General features: G+C 64.8%; 2 protein-coding genes across 2 annotated transcripts; both read right to left on the reverse strand.

Annotated features, from left to right (window-relative positions):
* Positions 1 to 6,136: 6,136 nt before the first annotated feature.
* Positions 6,137 to 11,063, reverse strand: LOC114001023 (keratin-associated protein 10-4-like). The gene is made up of 12 exons (XM_039386222.1): positions 10,985 to 11,063; positions 9,813 to 9,962; positions 9,389 to 9,532; positions 8,998 to 9,138; positions 8,627 to 8,761; positions 8,374 to 8,517; positions 8,115 to 8,264; positions 7,761 to 7,910; positions 7,523 to 7,669; positions 7,317 to 7,436; positions 6,442 to 6,795; positions 6,137 to 6,147 (listed from the first exon to the last, which is right to left on the reverse strand). Exons 1-12 carry the CDS (start codon positions 11,061 to 11,063, stop codon positions 6,137 to 6,139), a joined length of 1,725 nt encoding a protein of 574 aa, XP_039242156.1.
* A 4,487-nt stretch (positions 11,064 to 15,550) lies between these two features.
* Positions 15,551 to 18,758, reverse strand: LOC114001078 (WAP four-disulfide core domain protein 2). Its single transcript, XM_027745949.2, has 4 exons — positions 17,503 to 18,758; positions 17,107 to 17,241; positions 15,841 to 15,993; positions 15,551 to 15,760 (listed from the first exon to the last, which is right to left on the reverse strand). The coding sequence occupies exons 1-3, from the start codon at positions 17,795 to 17,797 to the stop codon at positions 15,842 to 15,844; spliced, it is 582 nt and encodes a 193-aa protein (XP_027601750.1). The 5' UTR covers positions 17,798 to 18,758; the 3' UTR covers positions 15,551 to 15,760; position 15,841.
* Positions 18,759 to 20,242: the final 1,484 nt, after the last annotated feature.

Raw genomic sequence — 20,242 nt, forward strand, 5'->3', positions numbered from 1 at the left:
GCCTAGTGTCAAACATTTCTTTAACACCAGTGATGATGATTGCAGTGATGTTGATGGTGCTGGTGACAGCAATTACACTTGTTCACCAATGCTGGAGGGTAGGCAAGGAACATGTGAGGTGAGGGGAGCCTGCAGTGAGTGGCTGCCCCCAGACTCCTCCTCTGCCTCACTCTGCCAGGGCTGGTCCCAGGCACCAGCAGTGTTTTGAGCAGGACCTTCTCCTTCCTAATAAACCCAGCGCTGGTCACTGGCTGGGTATGATGAGCTGTCCTTGGTCAGTGCCTGGCATGGCCAGGCCATCGTGGCTGCCCCAGCCCTGTCCTGGTACAATGAGCTCTGGCATCTGTTCCTGCCCAGCATGGGCTTGGCAGGGTCCTCTGCACAGAGATATGCCTCTGTCCCTCATGGGAGACCCCCCAGGGACAGCCCCAGCCTGGGACCTGCCTGGGACCTGCAGAGCATCTCTGGCAAGGGAAACATCTGTGTGACCCCACCTCCCTGAGGCTCACTGGGGTGAGCTGCTCCATGCCTAAGGCCCCCAGCATCCTCCAAAAGCAGCTGCCATGGCAGAGCTTGACCATGAGCCACAAGGACAGGGACCTCATCCCTCCCACGGGGACTGAAGATCCCACAGAGGCTGGCAGGGGCTTGCCAGGAGACAGAAACAGCAGGAGCCAGCCAGTGTTCATCACAGACTGGGTTTACTGGGAGGTGGGGGGCACGGAGGCCCCCATGGTCAGCACAGAGCTGAAGGTGGGATCAGGGTGCTGGGTGCTCATCCAGCAGCTGATGAAGCCCTCCATGGCTGGCTGTCCGGCTGTCTGGCTGTCCAGCTGTTGTCTGTCTGTCTGGTGCGGGTTGGCTGCACACTCCAGGTCCTCAGTCCAGGTCCAGATGGGGGCTAGGTGAATTCTGGGGAAAGACAGGAATCTGTGTCCAAGCCCTCACTTTGTAGCATGTCAGGGCACAGCTGTCAGCCCCGCAGTGGGGGTCTGGGGGTGAGGGCTCCAGAAACCCCAGATACCCCTCCCAGGGAGCTGTGGGGGGTTTGCCAGTCACTTCTGCAGCATGCAAGGATGTGGGGGGGACAGCAATGCTGTGCAGGATGCTGCAGCCAAGCCCCAGTCACTTTGGTCCCTGTGCCCATGGCCACACACCCTCCTGCAGTGCTGTCCCACTGCTCCCACATCTGCCTGTGCCCACCCACATCCAGCTGTGCCCACCTGTGCTCACTTGTGCCCACCTGTGCCCCCCTGTGCTCACCTGCAGAGAGCAGCCGGGCCCAGAGGCAGCAGAGCCCCAAGAGCAGCAGCAGCGACAGCAGCCGCATGGCACGGATGGGCAGCGTGGGGGCTGCCTCTCTGGGCACAGGCAGGGTTTTAAATCCTCCTGGGGCAGAAGGTTGGTCCCCATGACCTGGCCAGTGCCCCAGCACCTGACATGCTCCAACCGAGCATGAATATCCCCCGTCCCCTCCCTCCTGCAGGCAGCTGCTGCTGGACGAGCCTCAGGGGAGGCACGAAGGTGCTGACAGGAGCAGCCAATGAAACTTCCTGCTGCGGGGGACAGGTAGGGCACAGGTGGCAGCGAGGGGCCGGGAGACCCTGCCTGGGGCTGGCCTGGCCGAGGCAGCAGAGGTGGCTCCCTGGCCGGGTGCTGTGGAGCAGCCCGTGGTGCCCTGGCAGCTCTCCGGGCATTGTTCTGCCTCTGGGAACAATCGCTGGTTCCTGAGGGACGTCCTGTGACCCGACACGGTCCACAGCCCCGCACTGCCACCAGCCCCTCAGCTCTGCATCTCCTGGCCAGCCTGGAGACCAGGACAGGACAGAGGGGCATGGGGTCCTGGTGCTGGGAACAGGGAGGTGGGGGCTCTGCATGGGCACCAGGACTGCAGGGCTGGAGCACGGTGTCCTGTGTCCTTGCCGGAGGCAGAGTGGGTGCCCAGATTCCTGTCAGGCGGTGCTGGAGCTGCCTCTTGCCTCCTGCTCCCTTCCACGGGGCTGATGGGATCAGCCACCTCGGCCGCTGCGAAGTGTCGCAGTGTCGCAAGGCCGGCGGCATCGGAGCTGCCGGGGCTTTCCCTGACGGTCCCTTCCCTGACGGTCCCTTCCGGGAGTGCCTGTCCCTGGGAGAGGCAGGAGGGCTCCACACCCCCGCCCGGGCAGCTGCCTGCACGTGTGTGTACATGTGTGTGCACACGTGGAAGCCAGCTGTGCACACGTGTGTGTGCGTGTGGAATCCACGCTCCCCGTGTTCCCGCTCTGTCCCTCGGCTCCCCTGGTGCCTCTCCTGCCGTGCAGCCCGGCCTGGGCAGGAGCATCATCCTGCTGGCACAGCGCCGCCCCTGTCCCCATCCCACCTGAGCCTCCGCCCTGGGAGATGCCACATTCCTGGGTGCACCCTGAGCGCCCTGGTCACTGTTTTCCCCCTGGAGAAGATCTGGCTGGCGGCTCTGCCCCCCCAGCTATGCCAGTTGCTCACCCTGCAGATCCTTGGTGTCAGGGCAGGGCAGGGGGTACCTCTGAAGGGGTTTCTATCACGTGCAGCCCCAACATCTACCTGGGAACAGCCCCTCCCCTTTAACCCGCCGTGCCCCAAACCCCAGCAACCGCCGGGAGCGGCTCCACATCCACCGCGGTGTCACCCCAGCCTGGCCATGGCGTTACTGCGAGGCCAGGCGGTGCGAGGACAGCCGGAGCTGCTCTGGAAGATGCCGTCAGTCGTTCCAGGGATCACCCGGCTGTGATTCCTTGCGGAGATAGCGGGGAAAATGCAGCCCCGGTGGATTCTGGCGCTGTGGCCCTGCCCTCCTGTGGGTGCGGGGCTGGGAGTCTCTGTGCCACCGGGAATGTCCCGGATGGCTCAAGGCAGTACCGAGGGTGACCGCTGAGCCGCGGCCCCGGGACCACCACGGTCCCTGCGCGGGGGTCCCTTTCCCACTGCCCACCCTGACCCTGCGCTCCCGATCGCCTCCAGCATGTCCCTCAGGCTTTGCTCCCGCCCTGCTCAGGACTGGCCACGTCACCGTGTCTCATGCCGGGGTTTCTGCCAGGATCTCGTTTTGGGGCTTTAGAAGAGAGGCAGGAAAAGCTGCAGTGGGGCGAAGGCGGCGGGCGGCAACACCCCCCCCAAACCCCACCCCGAGTCCGACTTTCCTGGCCCCTCCCCACGGAGCTTTCCTCGCCCTCCGCTTCCCCCTTGGGACAGTAATTACGGCAGTAATTAGGAAGACAATTATTCCTGCTGAATGGAAACAGCTTAATCTGTTTCTCCCTCCTTTTGGCAGGTTTCACCCCACGCCCGCCCACGGGTGCCGGTGGGTGCCGCCCAGCCCGGGGCCCGGGGCCCTGCGCTGCTGTGGATCCGGATCCCCGGCTGGAAGCCTGGAGGGCTGTGAGCCGTGTCCCATTCCCAGGGAATGCTCCCCGTACCAGCACGATGAAGCTGCCAGACCCCGACCTGCTGCCAAGAGCAGGGGGCTGCCGGGGGGGCACAGGGCACGGCTCAGGGCAGGCAGTCCCCGGGAGTGGGGTGGGTGAAGGAAACGTCACTGTCCTGTGGGACCTTCAACAGCCACGATGGCAGGCAGTGAGGTGGTACCCACAGGCTCAGCCCCATGTGCAGGTCCATCCCATCTGGGATGCTCTTTGTCACCCATGAGGGAGCACGGGAGAAAGGGGTGAAAGGGCACAGCACTCTGCTCTGGCACAGCCTCTCCCTAGGCCCTGCACCACAGGGAGTGCAGGGCAGTGGTGCTGCAGTGTGCCGTGCCCCAGCTCTTCTTCCCTGGCTGATGGCTGGGCCAGAGCCAGCAGCTTTCCATGCCCTGGCGTGGCACTGCCATCCTCACTGGTGGCAGAGAGGCCAGTGCTGACCTCCCTGTGCCCGTCCCCATGATAGGCTTGTCCCCAGGAGACTGTGGCTGCTGCCGGTGGTGCCCCCAGCCCAGCCTGGGCACGCCACTGCCACCCAGCTGGGCTCCCCGAGAGCCACTCCAGGACAGCTGTCCCGTCCTACCGGTCCCCCTGGCTCCAGGGATGTGGCCAGGATGCCACTGGGGAGGCTGGGCCCTGCCTAGGTGTGGCTCATTACCTGCATGGCAGGAATTACCTGGGCTCAGGCGACAGCCCTGCACCCTCTGCCCCACCCGCGCACCTTAAATCCCAGCCCACCACACCCAGGGCCAGACCCGGCCATCCAGGGCACCATGGAGCTGCTGCCGGGCTGCCTTCTCCTCCTCCTCCTCACTGCCCTGCTCCCCCTCACCACGCGGTCTGGCCCGGCCCCACACGGACATGGACAAGAAGAGCTGGGGATGGGTGAGTGTGGCCAGGGCATGGCCTGGGGACAGGGACACCCGAGTGCTGCTCTTGGCCAGTGCTCCCCTCTGCCTCTGTGCTGCCAGGTGCCTGCAGGGGTCTGGGGCTGTGGGTGCCCGGGGTCTGGCCCTGGGGCACTGGGGGGCTGCTGAGGCCCCTGCTCAGTGGCCCTCCCCAGCGTTCTGGCCACTGTGTCCCACAGCAAAGCCTGGGTACTGCTACTACATCTCAGAGGTGGTGGAGGACCCGCTGGATGAGGCCTGTGGTGCCTGCCGCAGGGACGCCTCCTGTGCCCGCTGCACCAGCGATGCCGACTGCCACGGTGTCACCAAGTGCTGTCCCAGCAAGTGTGGCTACACCTGCCAGGAGCCAGTGCTAGGTGAGAGGTTGGTGCCGTGGTAGTGGGGCTTTGGAGCAGCAGGGGTGGGTGACTGGAGGGGTGTTAGTTCACACTGGGAAACAAGCTGGGAAGGGAGGTCCCTGGGGTGCTCCCGGGGTCGTGCCAGGTCCTTGCAGACCATGAGGGGCAGCACACTGTGCAGTGAAGGAGCACCCCAGCTGCTGGTGCATGGGGCCGTGGGCTGCTGGCACAAAGGGTTTGGCAGTAAGAAGGGACCGGAACTGTGCAGACCTTTCCAGGGGCCTGGCAGCACTGAGAGTGGTGGCATCCCTGTCCTGCCCCTGGCTCAGCCTGTCCCCTTTGGACCATGCAGACTTCTGCTACCTGCCCTCGGTCTGTGGGAACTGCAAGGCACTCTTCCGCCGCTTCTTCTTCAACGCCTCCAGCCAGCAGTGTGAGGAGTTCATCTACGGCGGCTGCGGCGGCAACAGGAACAACTTTGAGACCAAGGGCGAGTGCTCCCAGGCCTGTTCCCACGTCAGTAACTAGCAACGTGCCGTGGGCCATGTGCCACAGATGGAGGCTGCTCCTGGCCCCACTCCTGACACCCTATGTCTCAGTTCCAGGTGACTGATAGTGCTGGCCCGGGGGGTGTAGTGGCCTCTGCACAGCCACAGCCCAGGGGAAGCTGCTGCTGGTGGTCACATCCCCGACCTTGGAGGGAACCATTCCCTGCGGGGCTGGTGGCAACGAGTGCTGTTGGCTGGGGTGGCCTTGCTGGGGGGCTGCGGCTTGACTGGGGATGCTCACTGGCCCGATGACAGGGACATGTTCCCCACAATGACAGCATGGCTGCCCCTTCCTATGCCATGGTGCCTGACCAGAGGAGCCCATCCCTCCCCTCAGGCTGTGACACTTCAATACAAGGGTGGGTCCTTGGATGAGCACGTCTGGGTCTCGTCCTTCCTGCTGGAGCAGGCAGTGCCCATCCCTCTTGTCTCCCCTCCCTCACGGGGACTGGGTGATGGGTGCCTCCAGCAGCATGGCTTGGTGGCCCCAGGGCTCACCCAGCCACCACCCTGCAGCTCCCCCTGCCTCAGATGGCCTCCCAGCCCAGCCTTGCCCTTGAGCTCCTGATGTGACCTGGCTGAAGCCACTGAATGGAGGAGGAATGGCCACCAACTCAGTGGGTGCCCATCCCCAGCCTGCCTTGACCCAGGTCATTGTCTACACCGCTTCACTGGCCCCTTGGCACCAACTCCAGCAGGGGCTAAGCACCCTGCCCCCGGGGATGCTCCTTCCCTGGGAGCCACAGTTGATTCCAGGCTGCTCCAGGAGCATGTGGGGCAGCTGGAGGCGGCCAAGTACACACTTTATTGCTGGAGGTGGTGTGGAGGGGACAGGCCAGCTGGAGCCTGTGACTGTCCCACGTCCGCTAACGAAGGTGTCTTCCTGCTGCAGAGGAGCTGCTCTCCCATCACGCAGCATCTGAAAAGGAGGACGTGCTTTTAAGGGAGCCACAAGGCTGGAGAAGTGAGGGACCAGTGGCCATGTTTGCAGCCATGCTGGCCAGCTCTGTGAGAGCTTCATCCTGCTCCATGTCACTTGAGATCCCCTTGCCCTGAAAGTGCACCTGCTGGGAGCAGAGCAATGGGGCAGCAGCGGGAACCGGCCTCACGATGATGCCGAACTGGAAGCGTGCTGAGGGCTGTGCCCTTCACACGGGTCTGGTTGACACCCTGCATGACCTGGTGCCAGCCCTGGTGCTGGCCCCATCCTTACCACTGGACACCCGTGTGCAGACGTGGCCACAGCCATTGCTGCAGCACTTGTGGCCCCAGGGACACTCCTCGTCAAGGCTGCACAGGTCCAGGCACGACCCGCGGCCCCTGGGCACGGGGCACGCTCCTCCTCTGCCTGCAAGGTGGAGCACCCTGCCGTGGGGCACCTGGCTGGAACGCCCCACGTGTCCCAGGGCAACGCCTGAGTTCTCTGTCTCACCTCCGGGGGTGTCCTTGCAGACGCGGCCACAGCTGGTGCGGGTGCACCTCTGGCCCCAGGGACACTGTGAGTCGGCCTCGCACTGCTCTGTGCACCGCTCGGCACCGTGTCGTGGCACAGCCGCGGTGTCACGCTCTGCAGGCAGGGCAGGACGGTCACCTGGTGACTCTGAGCTGAGGCTGTGTGTGCTCATCACTTGCACAGAAGGAAGGGGAGGCATGGGAAGAAGGACAGGGGCAGATCATATCCCTGGAAGTTGTGGGACCCCACAGGCACAGCCATCTCAGCAGACCCCCCACGAGTTCACAGCACGGGATCCTCACTGGGATTGGAGGGCAAGGATACCCCAAGGAGTGGGTGCTGAGGGAATGCTGGGCTCCATCCCCACAGGGCAGAGGGTACAAGAGGCTGACCTTGCAGAGAGGCTGGCATGCAGACATGGCCACAGCCATTACTGCAGCACTTGTGGCCCCAGGGACACTCCTCGTCGAAGTTGCACAGGTCCAGGCATGTCCCCCCTTCCCTGGGGATGGGGCACACTCCCACTCTGCCTGCAAGGCAAGTACCCAGCTGAGGGGCACCTGGCTAGGGCACCTCACAGTGGGGCACCCCAGAGTGGCCCTGCATGGCTCCCAAAGGGCCTGGCTGGCTCTCACCTCCAGGGATGTCCATGCAGACATGGCCGCAGCCGATGCTGGTGCACCGCTGTCCCCGGGGACATTGTGAGTCGACCTCGCACTCCTCCACGCACTTGCCATCAGCGCTGTCCTGGCTCTCTGCAGGGGCACACGGAGATCCACTGTCACCTGGCCACCCTGGGGGGGCTGGAGCCAGCTCCCCCTGAACAGGCTGTGCCTGCTACCTCTGGGCACGGCCACGCACTCCCAGCCACAGCCTGTGTCACAGCACTTCTCCTCTCGCCGGCAGACACTGTCATCCAGGCACTGGCTCCCACGCCGGCGCCGGGGGTCCCAGCATGGCTCTGGCCGGGGACACTCCCCAGGGTGCTCTATCGGAGGAGGGGACCTGGATGAGGGCAGGGGGCCCAGCCCCGCTCTCATTTTTCTGTCCCGTGCTGGTGGCCGGGCTGCCACGCTCACCTCGGGCAGGGCGGGTGCAGCACATGGCGCAGCCAGAGAAGCAGCACTTCTCCTGCCGGGGACAGTCCCTGTCGTGGGCGCAGGAGTCCTGCTCCGAGCATGGTTCAGAAATCTGCTGTGGCCTCACCTTTGGGCACTCGCCAGGTTTGTCTGAGATGGGAAGGAAGGGGCAGCAGGGGCAGGGACCACACCATGCTGTGGGCACCCCCTTTTTTTGCAGCCTCGGGGCACTGTGAAGGCTGCTCCCTGGGGGTCTGAGCAGCTGCCCTATGGCAGCACCATCCCACATCTTTCCCCCAGGAGCTTTGACATGCCTGGTGTGTGACAACCCTGTCCTGGTAACCTTTTCCTCACCTGGTTCGGGGGCCAAGCACACAGGGCCACATCTGCTGCTGCTGCAGCACTTCTCAGCCCCCGGGCACTGCCAGTCCCGGATGCAAGTGGTGCCACATGGGGATGTGGCCAGCAGAGCCTCCTCAGCCAGCGGGCAGATGCCTGGTTTTTCTAGGGGCAGGAGGCAGCAGTGCTGGGTGTGCAAACAGCAGCAGTGGGTCTTTCCCACCCAGTCCTCCAGTCCCTGGAGCTGGGGGACACCTCTGCCTGTATCTGGCACCTTGGGACGGGGGCAGGCAGACATAGTCGCAGCCGCTCAGGCAGCACTTCTCCTTGCCGGGGCACTCGTCATCATGCCAGCACCAGGCTCTGCAGTCATAACTGGGGAACAGCCCAGCATAGGCTGGGCAGAATCCGTCCTTCCCTGTGGACATGGCATGGGATGGCTGCAGTGCCACTCTTTAGAGGCACAGCCACGGGGACCAGGGTGTGTGGGGTTGTTGAACCTCTGGGGCAGCTCCTGGCCCCCTCACCTTGGCCACGTGCTGGGCACCGCTGGCTGCACATCTGGTGACAGCACACGTGGGATGGGGGACAGTCCTGGTCCTGGAGGCACCCCCACTGGTGTGGCAGTGGCCGTTGGGTGGCTGGGACAGGGCTGGTGTCCTCTGCACCGTGGACCAGGCGAGAGCGGGATGGTGGCCTTGCCAGAGGGTGGCCTCACTGTCCCCTCTCCCCTCCAGCACCCACCTGGGAGCTGCACAGTGAGTCCCCATCCCAGACCCCGGCGAGCATGAGGAGAGGAGCCCCTGTTGTGCCACAGCTCTGTGGCCCCACGGCATCATCCCTGACCTCTGAGCCATGTCCCCGCCCGCACTGCCCGTCCTGTCCCATCCTGCCTCACCAGCTGACGCTCCCGGCAGGCACTGGTGGCCACAGCTGCTGTTGCAGCATTTCTGCACATCGGGGCAGTCTCCATCGCCTCGGCACCGCTCCTGGAACGGTGTTGGCTGCACCACGGGGCCCTCCGTGGGCTTGGGCTGGTCTGGCAGGGCAGAGTGGGTGCAAGGATTCAGCCACCCTGCCCACCCCGGGGGTCCCCAGCCCTCGCTGTGGTCCGCACACGCCTGGTGCCTGAGGCTACATCCTGGCATTGGGTTTTCCCGGGAGCTGCTGGTGAGGGGAAGCTGTGTGTGCTGCCCCAGAGGTCAGGGAAGCAGGGAGGTGATAGATGTCTATGGTACAGAGTCCCTGTGCTGAGCCAGGGCTCCCAGCTCTCCCTGCCAAATCCGTACCTGGTGCCGGCTCCAGGCAGGCAGAGCCACAGCCCAGCGGGCAGCATTTCTGCATTCCCAGGCAGTCCTTGTCCTCCAGGCAGGGGAAGGAGCAGGGGGCAATGAGCCCCTCGGGGGCTGCTGCCCTGCAGGCACCAGGCTTCTCTGCAGCGCCGAGGGGCCGAAAGGTGAGGCTGCACCGCAGTGTCCTAGGGCAGCACCGGGAAACCTGCCCCTGCCAGACCCTTGTGCCAGACCCTGCTTGTCCCTGGCTGGACCCCACCATGTACCCCATCCCAGACCCCTCCATGCCTTAGGAGCTGTGGTCAGGGGGCTGCCAGCAGTGCACAGAGAGCTGCTCTGTAGCAATGGGAATGGCACAGGGATGGGGACAGGGATGGGGGAGAAGGATGCCAGCTGTCCTGGGACAGAGGTGGTGCCGTACCTTCTGCTGGGGGGATGCAGCGGAGCCGACACTCCCAGGGGCAGCACTTGAGCCCAGCGGGGCAGCTGGAGTCGTTGGCACAGAGTGGGGGCTCCTGGCGCAGGCAGCGCATGAAGTCCCGTGGGCACCTTCCTGGTTTTGGGGGGTCCCCTGAAGAGGGATGGCAACATCAGGGCAGTGCCGGCACCAGAGCCTCTCATCCTCCATCTTCGGGAAGTGGGGCGTGGGTCCCCACGCAGGGGCCAGGGAACTGGAGTGGGGATCACAGCCCGGGGGGCTGGAGACTCTGCTGCAGCATGGCCCAGGGCTGCTGGACCCCCACATCGAGACCTGCACGGCACAGCATGGCACGGCACAGCACGGGGCTGTGTGTGCCCTTGCAAGGCAGCAAGTGCCACGAGGATTGTCACTGGCCCTGCAAGGGCACACCAGCTGGAGGTCAGGATCCATCCCTGAGCATCCTGCTGCCCTGGGTACCTTCACTGCAAGGAGCACACCCCATGCCACTGCTGCCTCCTCCTCTTCCTCGTCCTCCTCTTGGCACCCTGTGCGCATCTTGGCCGTGCTGGGAAAATCAGGACAGCCCTGCCTCTGCTACAGGTGAGCTCCAGCTGGTGCCTGTTCCCGGTTCCATCACCAGCCGGAGATGCGATGGGAGCAGCCGCTCTGTCAACAGCCTGGCTGGGTGCGGCAGGGCCGCGTGTTTGGGCTGCAAACAGACGCTGCCGGAGTTTCACTGCAAACAGCAGCTGTTTGGCTCAAACAAAGAGGCACTGGCCGTTGTCTCGGGGTGGGCAGAGCCGTGCTGCAGCTGGGCACCACCGTCCCTGGCATCATCCTGCTGCAGGGGGCCGGCATGGGGTGTGGGGGGGTCTGCACTCAGAATGTAGAAGACACCCTGGCACATGCAGCACCTCTGAGAGCTGATGGTTGCTGCATGTAGGGTGCAGGAGGTGCACATGGGGGTGCAGGGGGTGCACACATGTCCCGGGGGCCCCCCAGGCAGCCGGGCAGCAGAGCAGGTGCTGCAGCCAACTGGGACATGGTCCCTGCCAGCATGTACTGGGCAGGGACAGAGGAGACATGACAGTGACAAGGGGGACCGGGGTGCAAAGAGCTGCCCCCAGGCTGCCCGTGCCTGGCAGCTGCCAGGTTTGCTACCCAGTACTCACCGCCCTTCTCCTCTGATGTCACGCTTGGCTCTGCCCTGAGGATGAGGAGTCCCAGGAGGAGGAAAACTCCCAGGCTCATGGTGCTGCCAGGGACGTTAGGAGTGTCTGGAGCTGAGCTGGGGCTTGGTTTACAGTCAGTGGACGGGGTACCCGAGGTGCCAGGGCAGTCAAAGCTGGGCTGCTGGCTGTGGCATCTGGCTGTGCCACGGGCAGGAGGGGCAGGAGGAGCAGGAGGAGGGGCAGTTCCCAGAACCCACCGGCGCCCTGCCAGCCATCCTGCTTATCTCTGGCCGAGCCCCGCTTTGGGGTCAGGGCGACCCACGGGGCTGGGGAGGGCAGTGGGGTCAGGCACTGTCCCCCATGGTGCACAGCCCTGCTGCAGCTGGCTGCCACCCCCTGCCTGGGTTTCCCTCTAGCCCTGCTTGCCCCTCACCTCCCTGGAGTGGGGGCTGTGGATAGACCCCACGGGTTGGCTGTGCCACAGCAGTAGGAGCAGCCTGAGGAGTTCTGCCAGCCCTGCTGCCATGGTGCTGTCCCCCAGCCAGGTGTAGCCTCTGTTCATGGGACTGCTTGGGACCCATAAGTAAGCAGGCCCTGCCGTGTCCCCTTGCAGGTCCGTGCTGCTCCCTGCCCCCTTCTGTGTCCAGGGACTCCATCTGTCCTGACCCGTGACTGCTTTTCCCACCAGGTTTTCACACTTCGGGATGCAAATGAGCCATTCCTTGGTGCAAGGAATCCGAGGGAACTGGTTCTCCTGTCCCTGGCTGCTGAGGGAACATGGAGCAGCCCCCGGGCCCTGCAGGATGGTCACCATGGGGTGATGATGGCTGGAGGTCGCCCGTGTGGAACTGGGACCCTCTCCCTGCCCCGGGGCAGTGTCTGCCTGCAGGGATGGCTGCCTGGCGCCTGCCTGCACACAGCCCAGGCTGCCGGCGCCTCTGGGAACCAGAGAGGGAAACAGGGATGGTCACCCAGAGCAGAGGTGGCCATGGGATGGTTTATTCTGTCTCGGTGCTGTGGAGCAGCTGAGGCCAAAGGGGATTGCCTTGTGCCGGGCTGCCAGGAGCCTTGGCTGTGGGGTGGTATGGGTGTTGTGCAGCCCTTGATGGCACAGCTGGGAGCAGCTGGGGGTACCAGTTACCCCAACCAGAGCCATCACTCAATGCTGGTGCCATCCTGCCAGCGGTGCAGAGGGTCCAGCACAGGGACAGGCGCGGGGGCAGCAACACCTCTGCTCATGCCAGTGGTGCAATGGCAGTGGGGTGTAGGGTGACCCCAAAAAGGCAGCTCCTGTGCAGCTCTTCCTGGCCAGGGCTAGGCTGTGCCTGGAGGAGACAGGTGAGGGGGTCAGAGAAGATGGGTGCTCCTTCTCTGAGGGATGGGGGTCCTGGGGTGCTCCCACGCTGGGCCCCCCTTAGTCCCCTCCAGGCTGGACCCGGGGGGCAGCAGGCTGGGGGTGAACGTACCCCACAGCGGGGGGACACAGACCCGGCTGCAGCCCTGCTGGCAGCACTTCTGGCTGGTGGGACAATCCTTGTCCTGCAGGCACAGGAGGAGGCACTTGTCTGCCTGGTTACCATCCACTGCAGGGGGACAGAGCCCTGGCCACACTGGCACATATGAGAGAGGGAAGGGTGAGAGGTTCAGGGCACCCCTCCAGCATGGGGGAGCTGCCCTGCCTGCAGGGGTGAGCTCCTCACCCAGTTCCTCCCCCATCATACACCAGCTCAGTCCTCACCCTCCCATTGCCCCCTAGGGAGGGCCACGGTAACAGGGTGTGGAGGCGGCACAGGGGTCTTGGCCAACGGCTTACCCTTGGTGGGTGGTTTGCAGACATGTCCACAGCCGGTGGTGCAGCACTTGTCATCCCCAAGGCAGTCACCGTCTGTGTCACACAGCTCCAGGCAGGGACCCAGGGAGCCCCGCAGCACCATGGGGCATGTGCCAGGCTTCGCCGAGGCATGGTGGCTCCCTGGTGACAGCGGGGACTGTGGATGTGCTGGGATTCTGTGCTCCTCAGCCCTGCTCCTGGCACAGCCTTGGTCTCCATCCTGTTTTCCTCTCCATCCTCCTTTGCAGAGCCCTGTGCTGCTCTCAGTTGCCAGCCTCACACCCACACCAGTCTGACCCAGTGAGACCAGTCACAGCCCAATATGGGATGCCAGCTATAAGTGGAGTGGTGAGGGACAACCCTGGCTGTGGTCCCACCAGCAGGCAGTCTGAGGAGGGTGCAGGAGGTGGGTGCAGGAGGGGGTTCAGCCCTGTGCACGTTTGGGACCATCACCCCCCCATGATAGAGGAGCTGCGTGCAGGGATCCTGAGGGCCAGCTCTTGCCCAGGGGCTCAGGAGAGCCTGGGCTGGGGCCAGGGCAGGTGTGTGGCAGCGGGAGCCACAGCCGGTGGCACACGCTCCCTGGGGCCTGGAGGGCTGCCACCAGCTCCACACTCGGCTGGGCACAGCCGCTGCGGCTTGTCCGGCAGCACGGCCTGGCACACGCCGGGCTCCACAGGGGAGGGAGAGCTGTGCTACCCCCAGCGCAGTGGTGGGCTGGACACGGGGATCAGGGAGGGCTGGCGGAGCTGTACCTGTGTCTGGAGGGGCACAGGCTAGCCCACAGCCAGAGAAGCAGCACTTGTGGTCCCCAGGGCAGTCCCGGTCATCGGTGCAGCGGTTGGGGCAGGCGGCAGCGCTCCTCTGGGCACGCTTCCGTGGGCAGAACCCGGGTTTGGCTGGAGGGAGGGTTGAGGCTCAGCATGCAGCCAGTCTGGCCCCACAGTGCCCACAGCTCCCCTACAGTGTGATGGGGGCTGTGGACCCCTGGGTCTGTCCCGAGGCATCCTCAGCCTGCCATGGGGACCCCCAGGCCACCTCACCTGGCTCGGCGTGCACGCAGCGGGTGCAGCAGCCGCGGGTGCAGCACTTCTCCCCGGAGTGGCAAGCGGTGTCGCTGTGGCAGCTCGCCCCACAGCTCGGCCCGATGGCGCTGCCAGCGTGGGGGCAGTAGCCTGGGCTCTCTGCAGAGGGAGATGCTCCATGTGGCCATGTGCCAGGGACTGGGGCTCATGCCAGGGGCACTGACACAGGCACCAGCCCCCACCCACACCCCACCCGTCACCCAGCCCCTGTGCTGGCATCCCTCGGAGGGAGCAGGGGTACCTGTGGTGGGCAGGAGGCAGGTCCAGACCTGCCCACTCTGGCAGCACTTCTCGGCACCGGGACAGCTGTGGTCGGAGAGGCAGTACAGCCCAGGGGGCCAAGGGGCTCCACTCGCCCCCGCTGGGCACTCACCAGCTTTGGGGGGGGCCGGTGGGGCAGTAGGGGTCCAGTGTCCCTGTGGGGCTGTGCTGAAGGTGGGAGCAGCGCCCTGGTCCCCACGGCTGTGCTGCTGGGCCAGGGCGAGCAGTGCCAGGAGCACCAGGAGGATGCTGCGCTGGCCCAGCATCGCACTGTGATCAATGCTGTGCTTCTGGGTGATGGGCTGGGATTTAAACTCTCTGGGGCGGGGGCTGGCCAAGCCAACCTGCTCTTTCTCATGGCAGCAGGGTTTCAGGACTGTGGGAGTGCCAGGCATGAACAATTCTGCTCGGGGGAGTCTCCTGGGGCAGCGCTGGGCCTGTGGCTCACAGCTGACACATCCTCCACAGAGCCCTTTCCAGGTCACCGGTGACCCGTGAGCAGCTGGGCCGGGGGCCGAGTAGAGCTCCCAGAGCCCCACCACTGTGAGCAGGGTTGGCACATAGGGGCAGTGTCCTGTCCCCAGTCTTCAGTGCCCACCAGGTCCCTCCTGGCACACATGGAGCAGGGAGAGTTGCTGTGGAGCTGTGGTGCTGTGCTGGGGTGCACCAGCCTGCACCTGCATCATAGGGAGAGGGGGAACCAGCACTGGGCATTGGGCAGTGCTGGCCAGGGTGTAGGGCTTGTTCAACCCTAGGGGGCAGCTAAGGGTGGGTGCTCTGGGGGTACCGGCCCCTCCCAGGCAGGAGGGACACTTGCTCTGCTCCCAGGGGCTGGGAGTGGGAACAGGGTAGGACCAGAAGGGACAGGGCCCTTGGAGCCCTATGAGGAGCTGGAGGTGCCAGGAAGAGCAGGATAGGAGCAGAAGCTTAGCCCTGAACAGGTCGGGAGGGGCAGGCATGTGGCAGAGGTGCGTGGGCTGCACTGCCCAAAGCTCCTTTAGGCTTCTGCAGTAGGCAACTGCGTGGGGCAAGGAAGGGTTTGGGTGATGCTCATGTAAGGGCACACGCTGCAGCCTGTTTGTCTCCTGGTCATTGCAGAGCGGGGAGCAGAGAGCACCTCTGCTCTGAGGGGACGCAGATGCACCCTGATGGCCCCGTTCTGAGCAGGGCTGTGCAGAGGTGGAGGAGCCAGTGTGCCAGGTCAGCCAGGGCCAAGGGCCCATGGGACAGCCTCAGGCAAGGCACAGGCTGAGGACCCCTGGAGACACAACAGAGCCAGTTGATGCTGGTGTTTGTGTGGAACCCTTCCAGGCATCTCCAGCGCGGGACAAAGAGGCAACCAAAGATGGTGGCCATGGAGTGGCAGGGAAAGGTGGCCATGGTGCAGGATGGAGAGGCAGCCACGGCGTGGCAGGGAGAAGCTGCTTTATTGGACAGAGTGCAGGGGGCTGTGGCATGCCCCGAGCAGGGGACCCTGGGGAGGAAGCTGAGGCTGAAGACTCCAAGCCAGGGGGATGATGCAGGGCCACGGCCAGGGTGAGCGGGATGGGTGTTGGGCAGCAGCTTCCCTGTGGCTGGGCTGGCAGGAGGTGGCTGTGCCTGCAAAGGAGCAAAGACTGTGAGCAGGATGGGTGCACAGATGCGGTGGGATCCCTGGGGCTGGCATGCACCCAGCTGACCTCAGTGGATGGGCGTCACGCAGGAGACCTTGCCGCAGCCATTCCTGCAACACTTCTGGTTCCCGGAGCAGTTGGCGTCAGACTTGCACTGGTTGGTGCAGACGCCCAGCATGGGGATGCCCGGGCTGACGGGTGGGCAGGTGCCAGGCTTGTCTGAAAGACAAATGGACATGGCTGAGACCTGCTGGTCCTGGCATGGGGGGCAGGGCCCACCCTGCAGCTCCTGGAGCTGTGGGCATGGCCCTGGCCCCTGCCTGCCATGGAGGAGGGACCACCATGGCTGCCGGCATTTCCCTCATTCCTTGGCTTTGCCGGTTGGTGCTCCAGCCAGCTGGACTTGACGGGGATGTGTCAGGGAGACTGTGTGGCACGGTGGTCCCCAGTGGACCCTGTGCTCAGTGGTCTCGCTCAGGGACGCATGGCTGGCACAGGATACACAGGTGTGCCATGCAGACCCGATGGTGGCCTTGGCCCTGCTGTTCCCCACAGCTGCCAGGGATGGCCCTGGCCCTGGCCATTTGTTCATGGCATGAGGGTTCATCCCAGGCCTTGGCTGGGATCATGTGCCCCCAGACAACCTGTGCCTGGCAGTGTGGGGCCCCTGCTCCGCTGTCCCACCGCCTGCCATTGGCACTGGACTCCAGCTCTGCACTCTGCTGCCCTCCACTGCAGCCAGGCCAGTGCTATCCTGCAGGCAGCCGTGGAGGTACTGGAGCCTCCGGGTCACATCCACATGTCTGCAGCTGTGGATCCCAAGTCCTGAGCCCATTTCCAGAGGCTGCTCTCCATCAGGACTGGCATGGTAACTGTGCTCAGCTGGACGGCTGCAGGGCTGTGGCCAGTGCAAGGATGGGGATGATGCTATTGGGAGACTTCCCAGCGCAGGGTTGGAGCCGGGACAGCGCCCACATCCTGGGCTGGCAGCCACCCACGAGGCTGAGCAGTCAACGAGCACTGCGACGGGGAGCGGCGCAGACCCCCACCCTGTGCCCCGTCCCCAGCGTCATCCGGGATCATCCTCTCAGCCCCTGCATCGCTGAGAGGAGGAAGGGGAGAGTGTGGCCCAGCAGGAGCACACCCTGAGCCTGCCGGGCTCCCACACAGACACTGGTCCCCCCGCTGCAGCCGGACCCGCATCGGGCACCCAGGCCCGTGGCCACCACCGCACCCTGGAGCACCGGTGCTGCCAGCTGGGATGGGCTGGGATGGGCTGGGATGGGCTGTCGTGCTCCGAGCAGCACAGCCAGGAGCAGGGGAGAGTGTTACCGTCGGGCTTCTGGCAGGCCTTGCCGCAGGCCGCCGGGCAGCACTTGAGGGTGCTCTCGCAGTCGCCATCGGACTGGCACCCCACCGTGCAGTTCACCGCATCCGTCGCCGGGTCCGGGCACACGCCGGCTTTTGCTGCAAGGCAAAGGTGGGGGCGTGGGCGCGCGCTGGGGCAGCTGGCCCCGGGCAGGGCGAGGGCTGTGTGCCGTGGCAGGACATGCTGCCACCGGCCCCAGGGTTGGGTCCAGGGATGCTGCTGAGCCTAACTGCACCAGGCATGGGCTGGTGCTCACCCCGGCCCCCACCGCAGCTGCCCTGGGGCTGGGAGAGAGGGATGCTGGCTGCTCGCCGGGCGTGCTGTGACGAGCCGTGCTGGGCCCGTGCGCTCATACTCACTGGTGACATTCTGGGCGGATGCTGCCGGCAGCTCTGCCCAGAGAGCCAGGAGCCCCGCCAAGATGAGGACGCTGCGGGCCGTGGGCATGGTGCAGGAACCGGCTGCGCTGCGGCCGCCCGGCCGGCCTTTAAGCTCCTCTCCAGGTGGGGCTGGCGGGCTCGGCCTTCCGGGTGGTTCCCAAGGGCCGGGCAGGGCCAGGCTCCCCCTTCGCGCTTGCACAACCCGAGTATCAGGTATCTGCCGCTCCTGGCTGCCGACCAGGGAGGGGGAGCCTCGAGGAGACCGGGCGGCCATGCTGAGAACTCGCCCGGCAGGAATGGCAGCCAACCACCACCGGCTGCAGCCCCTGCACGCTGGACCCCAGACAGCTCCAGACTGATCCCACTGAAGTGCTGGGCTGCTATGGCCCCACACAGGGATCGGCCATGGGGATGCAGTGGTACTGCTTGCGGGCAGCGTAGCAGGCCTGGGTGCACCAGGGACAGGGCACGACCTGTCCCTACTTGGACTCACCCTGTGCCGCCCTGGCCACAGTCATGAGCTTGAATGGAGCCCCTGGCCTGGGTCACCAGTGTCCAGAGGCCGGGAGGAACTGATGGTGCAGACAGGGCTGCAGATTGGCTCTGCTGCTGCTCACCCAATTCCTGCTCCTGTTCCAGATGCTGTTCTCCTCCTGCTCTGGGTCCTCAACTGAAGGGCCCTCCAGGCTGTCTGTGCCTTGGGCAGACGCCCAACCCAGGGCTCCCCTGCACTTCCCCAGAGCAGCCATGGGAGCTCTGCCCGGCTGCCACCTCATCCCGTGGCCCCCATCATCCTTGCAGTCTCCCACAGCCCCAGGGATACGGACAGACTGTCTGGCAGCACCAGATGGGCAAGTGGCTGGTGGGGAATGAACCATTGGCAAATGCACCCAGTGCTCCAGGACTTGGTGCTGGGACTGTACAACCCCGGAACCCCTCGGTGTGTCCAGGATACCCTGACCAGAGCATGTCTGGTGGGCCAGGACACTTCACGGTGCCTGCCAGTGTCGAGCCAGGGCTGGTTTGGTCAGGCCCAGCTCGCCCACCCAACGTGGCTGCCCTGCTCACCTCAGAGTTTGCCAACTCTGCCAGTGCCCATCTCCTCCACAGCCTCCTGTAGGAGGGTGAGACCTGCCCTGTCCCTGGTGATGTGCCCTTGCTGCTGGCAGAGTCTGTAGAGGCAGCCCCAGCTCCGAGTTGGAGCATCCTGCAAACCTGCATGGGCCAGGGGTGCCTGGGGCTGGGACATGATCCCTGCCTGAGTCACGAGCTGGTGTCTGCTCTGGCGGGGTCCGTCTCCAGGTAATTTAACCCCACAGTCAACAATGTGGCACAGTGGCGTGGCAGTAAATCAGTAACTGTTTGCCTTTGCCTGTGGTCCCCTCCCTGCCTGGGTGTTTATGCAGGAACAGGAGCCGGCACAGATGGCTCAGCCTCCTGCCCCACCACTGTGCCGCGTGTCACCACAGCGGGAGCAACACGGGGGGATAGGCAGAGGCCTGGAGCAGCAAGGAGATCAGCAGGGCAGTCTTTGTCCCTGTGCCCTCCAGGATGGGGACCTGCCAGGCAGCTGCCAGGACCTGGCCATGCTCAGGCTGACTGGGATGCTCCCACTCTGGGTCCCAGTGGTAACACTGTTTAGGGAGCTGGGCTGGGCTGACTTTGGGATGCCACGAATCAAGGCAACTCTGTTGCAGCCCAGTGGCCCTAGCACCAGGGCTGGGACACGATGCCGTGGTGGTGGGGTGGGATAGGGGTGGTAATGGCTGGCAGGTGGGAGCGCTGCCCGCCAGAATGGAAGCTCTGTCCTTGCATGATGGTATGCAGGAACAGACCCCACCTGGACCCAGCAGCAGCTTCCCTGGAGCAGCAGCACTGCTGCCATTCCCACACTGCACACCCAGGGTCACTGTCCCCACTGTCAGGGAGGGGCTGCCCTGGTGTCCCGCCATGGCTGAGCTGCAGTTCCCATGCCAGTGTTGTCCTTGAGGGTCATTGCCCTGGTCTGACCCTGTGACGGCTTTGCCACAGTGCAGGGTGACCTCAGCGTGGGGTGACCTTGGTGCTGGCAGTGAGCAGCTGGCACTGTGAGGGTGGATGCCAGCAGTGGGGCTGCAGCAGACCAGCTGGACAGGAGCAGACAGGAGTCCAGAAATGGGCTCATGGCAGGAGATGAGAGGGAAACCACAGAGGAAGATGAGAGCTGTGGGGAGCAGCGTGGGTGCCAGTGGGTTTGCCCATGGTTGCACCTCAGTCCCAGGGTGCCTGGCTGGCTGCTGAGGGGATGATCCAGCTGGGGCTGCCCCCAGCCAGCCAGAGCAGCTGGAGTGAGCATGCTGGTGACAGGGCCAGTGGCTCCAGCCCACGCAGTCAGCATCACCTTCCGGGAGACAGGAATGCTTTGGCTCCTGTCCCCAGCGTGTGGCATTCGGTATATTGCCGTCCCCACCCTGGCTCTACCAGGTGCTTCCTCAGAACAGGCTGAGGGCAGCTTTGGGAACGCAGGGGTCTGCCAGCATGGCTGTGGGCTACTGTCCCCATGGCGAGGGGAGGATCCTGGCTGAGAACATGGTCTCAGCAGACCTGAGCATGACCCCAGAGGCTCTTCCCTACCACATCCCTGGGGAGCTGTGCCCACTACTGCTAACCCTGGTCATGCTGGCTGCGCCCAAGCCTCGCACGTGACTGTGACTCCTGCATGGCAGCAGGGAAGGTGCCG

This window comes from Pipra filicauda, unplaced genomic scaffold (genome assembly GCF_003945595.2).
Source record: "Pipra filicauda isolate LSUMZ 115617 unplaced genomic scaffold, ASM394559v2 scaffold474_size475410_pilon, whole genome shotgun sequence".
Classification (NCBI taxonomy): domain Eukaryota; kingdom Metazoa; phylum Chordata; class Aves; order Passeriformes; family Pipridae; genus Pipra; species Pipra filicauda.

Excerpts from the sequence above, each read along its gene's own strand:
- LOC114001023 (XM_039386222.1), bottom strand. The coding sequence starts at position 11,063 with ATGAGCCTGGGAGTTTTCCTCCTCCTGGGACTCCTCATCCTCAGGGCA. Across the intron at positions 7,670-7,760 it reads CTGCACCCGCCCTGCCCGAG|AGCACCCTGGGGAGTGTCCC; the intron begins GTGAGCGTGGCA and ends CTCCTCCGATAG. Across the intron at positions 7,437-7,522 it reads GTGCGTGGCCGTGCCCAGAG|AGAGCCAGGACAGCGCTGAT; the intron begins GTAGCAGGCACA and ends GTGCCCCTGCAG.
- LOC114001078 (XM_027745949.2), bottom strand. The coding sequence starts at position 17,797 with ATGGCCGCCCGGTCTCCTCGAGGCTCCCCCTCCCTGGTCGGCAGCCAG. Across the intron at positions 17,242-17,502 it reads ATCCGCCCAGAATGTCACCA|CAAAAGCCGGCGTGTGCCCG; the intron begins GTGAGTATGAGC and ends TTTGCCTTGCAG. Across the intron at positions 15,994-17,106 it reads GGCCTGCCAGAAGCCCGACG|ACAAGCCTGGCACCTGCCCA; the intron begins GTAACACTCTCC and ends TTTGTCTTTCAG.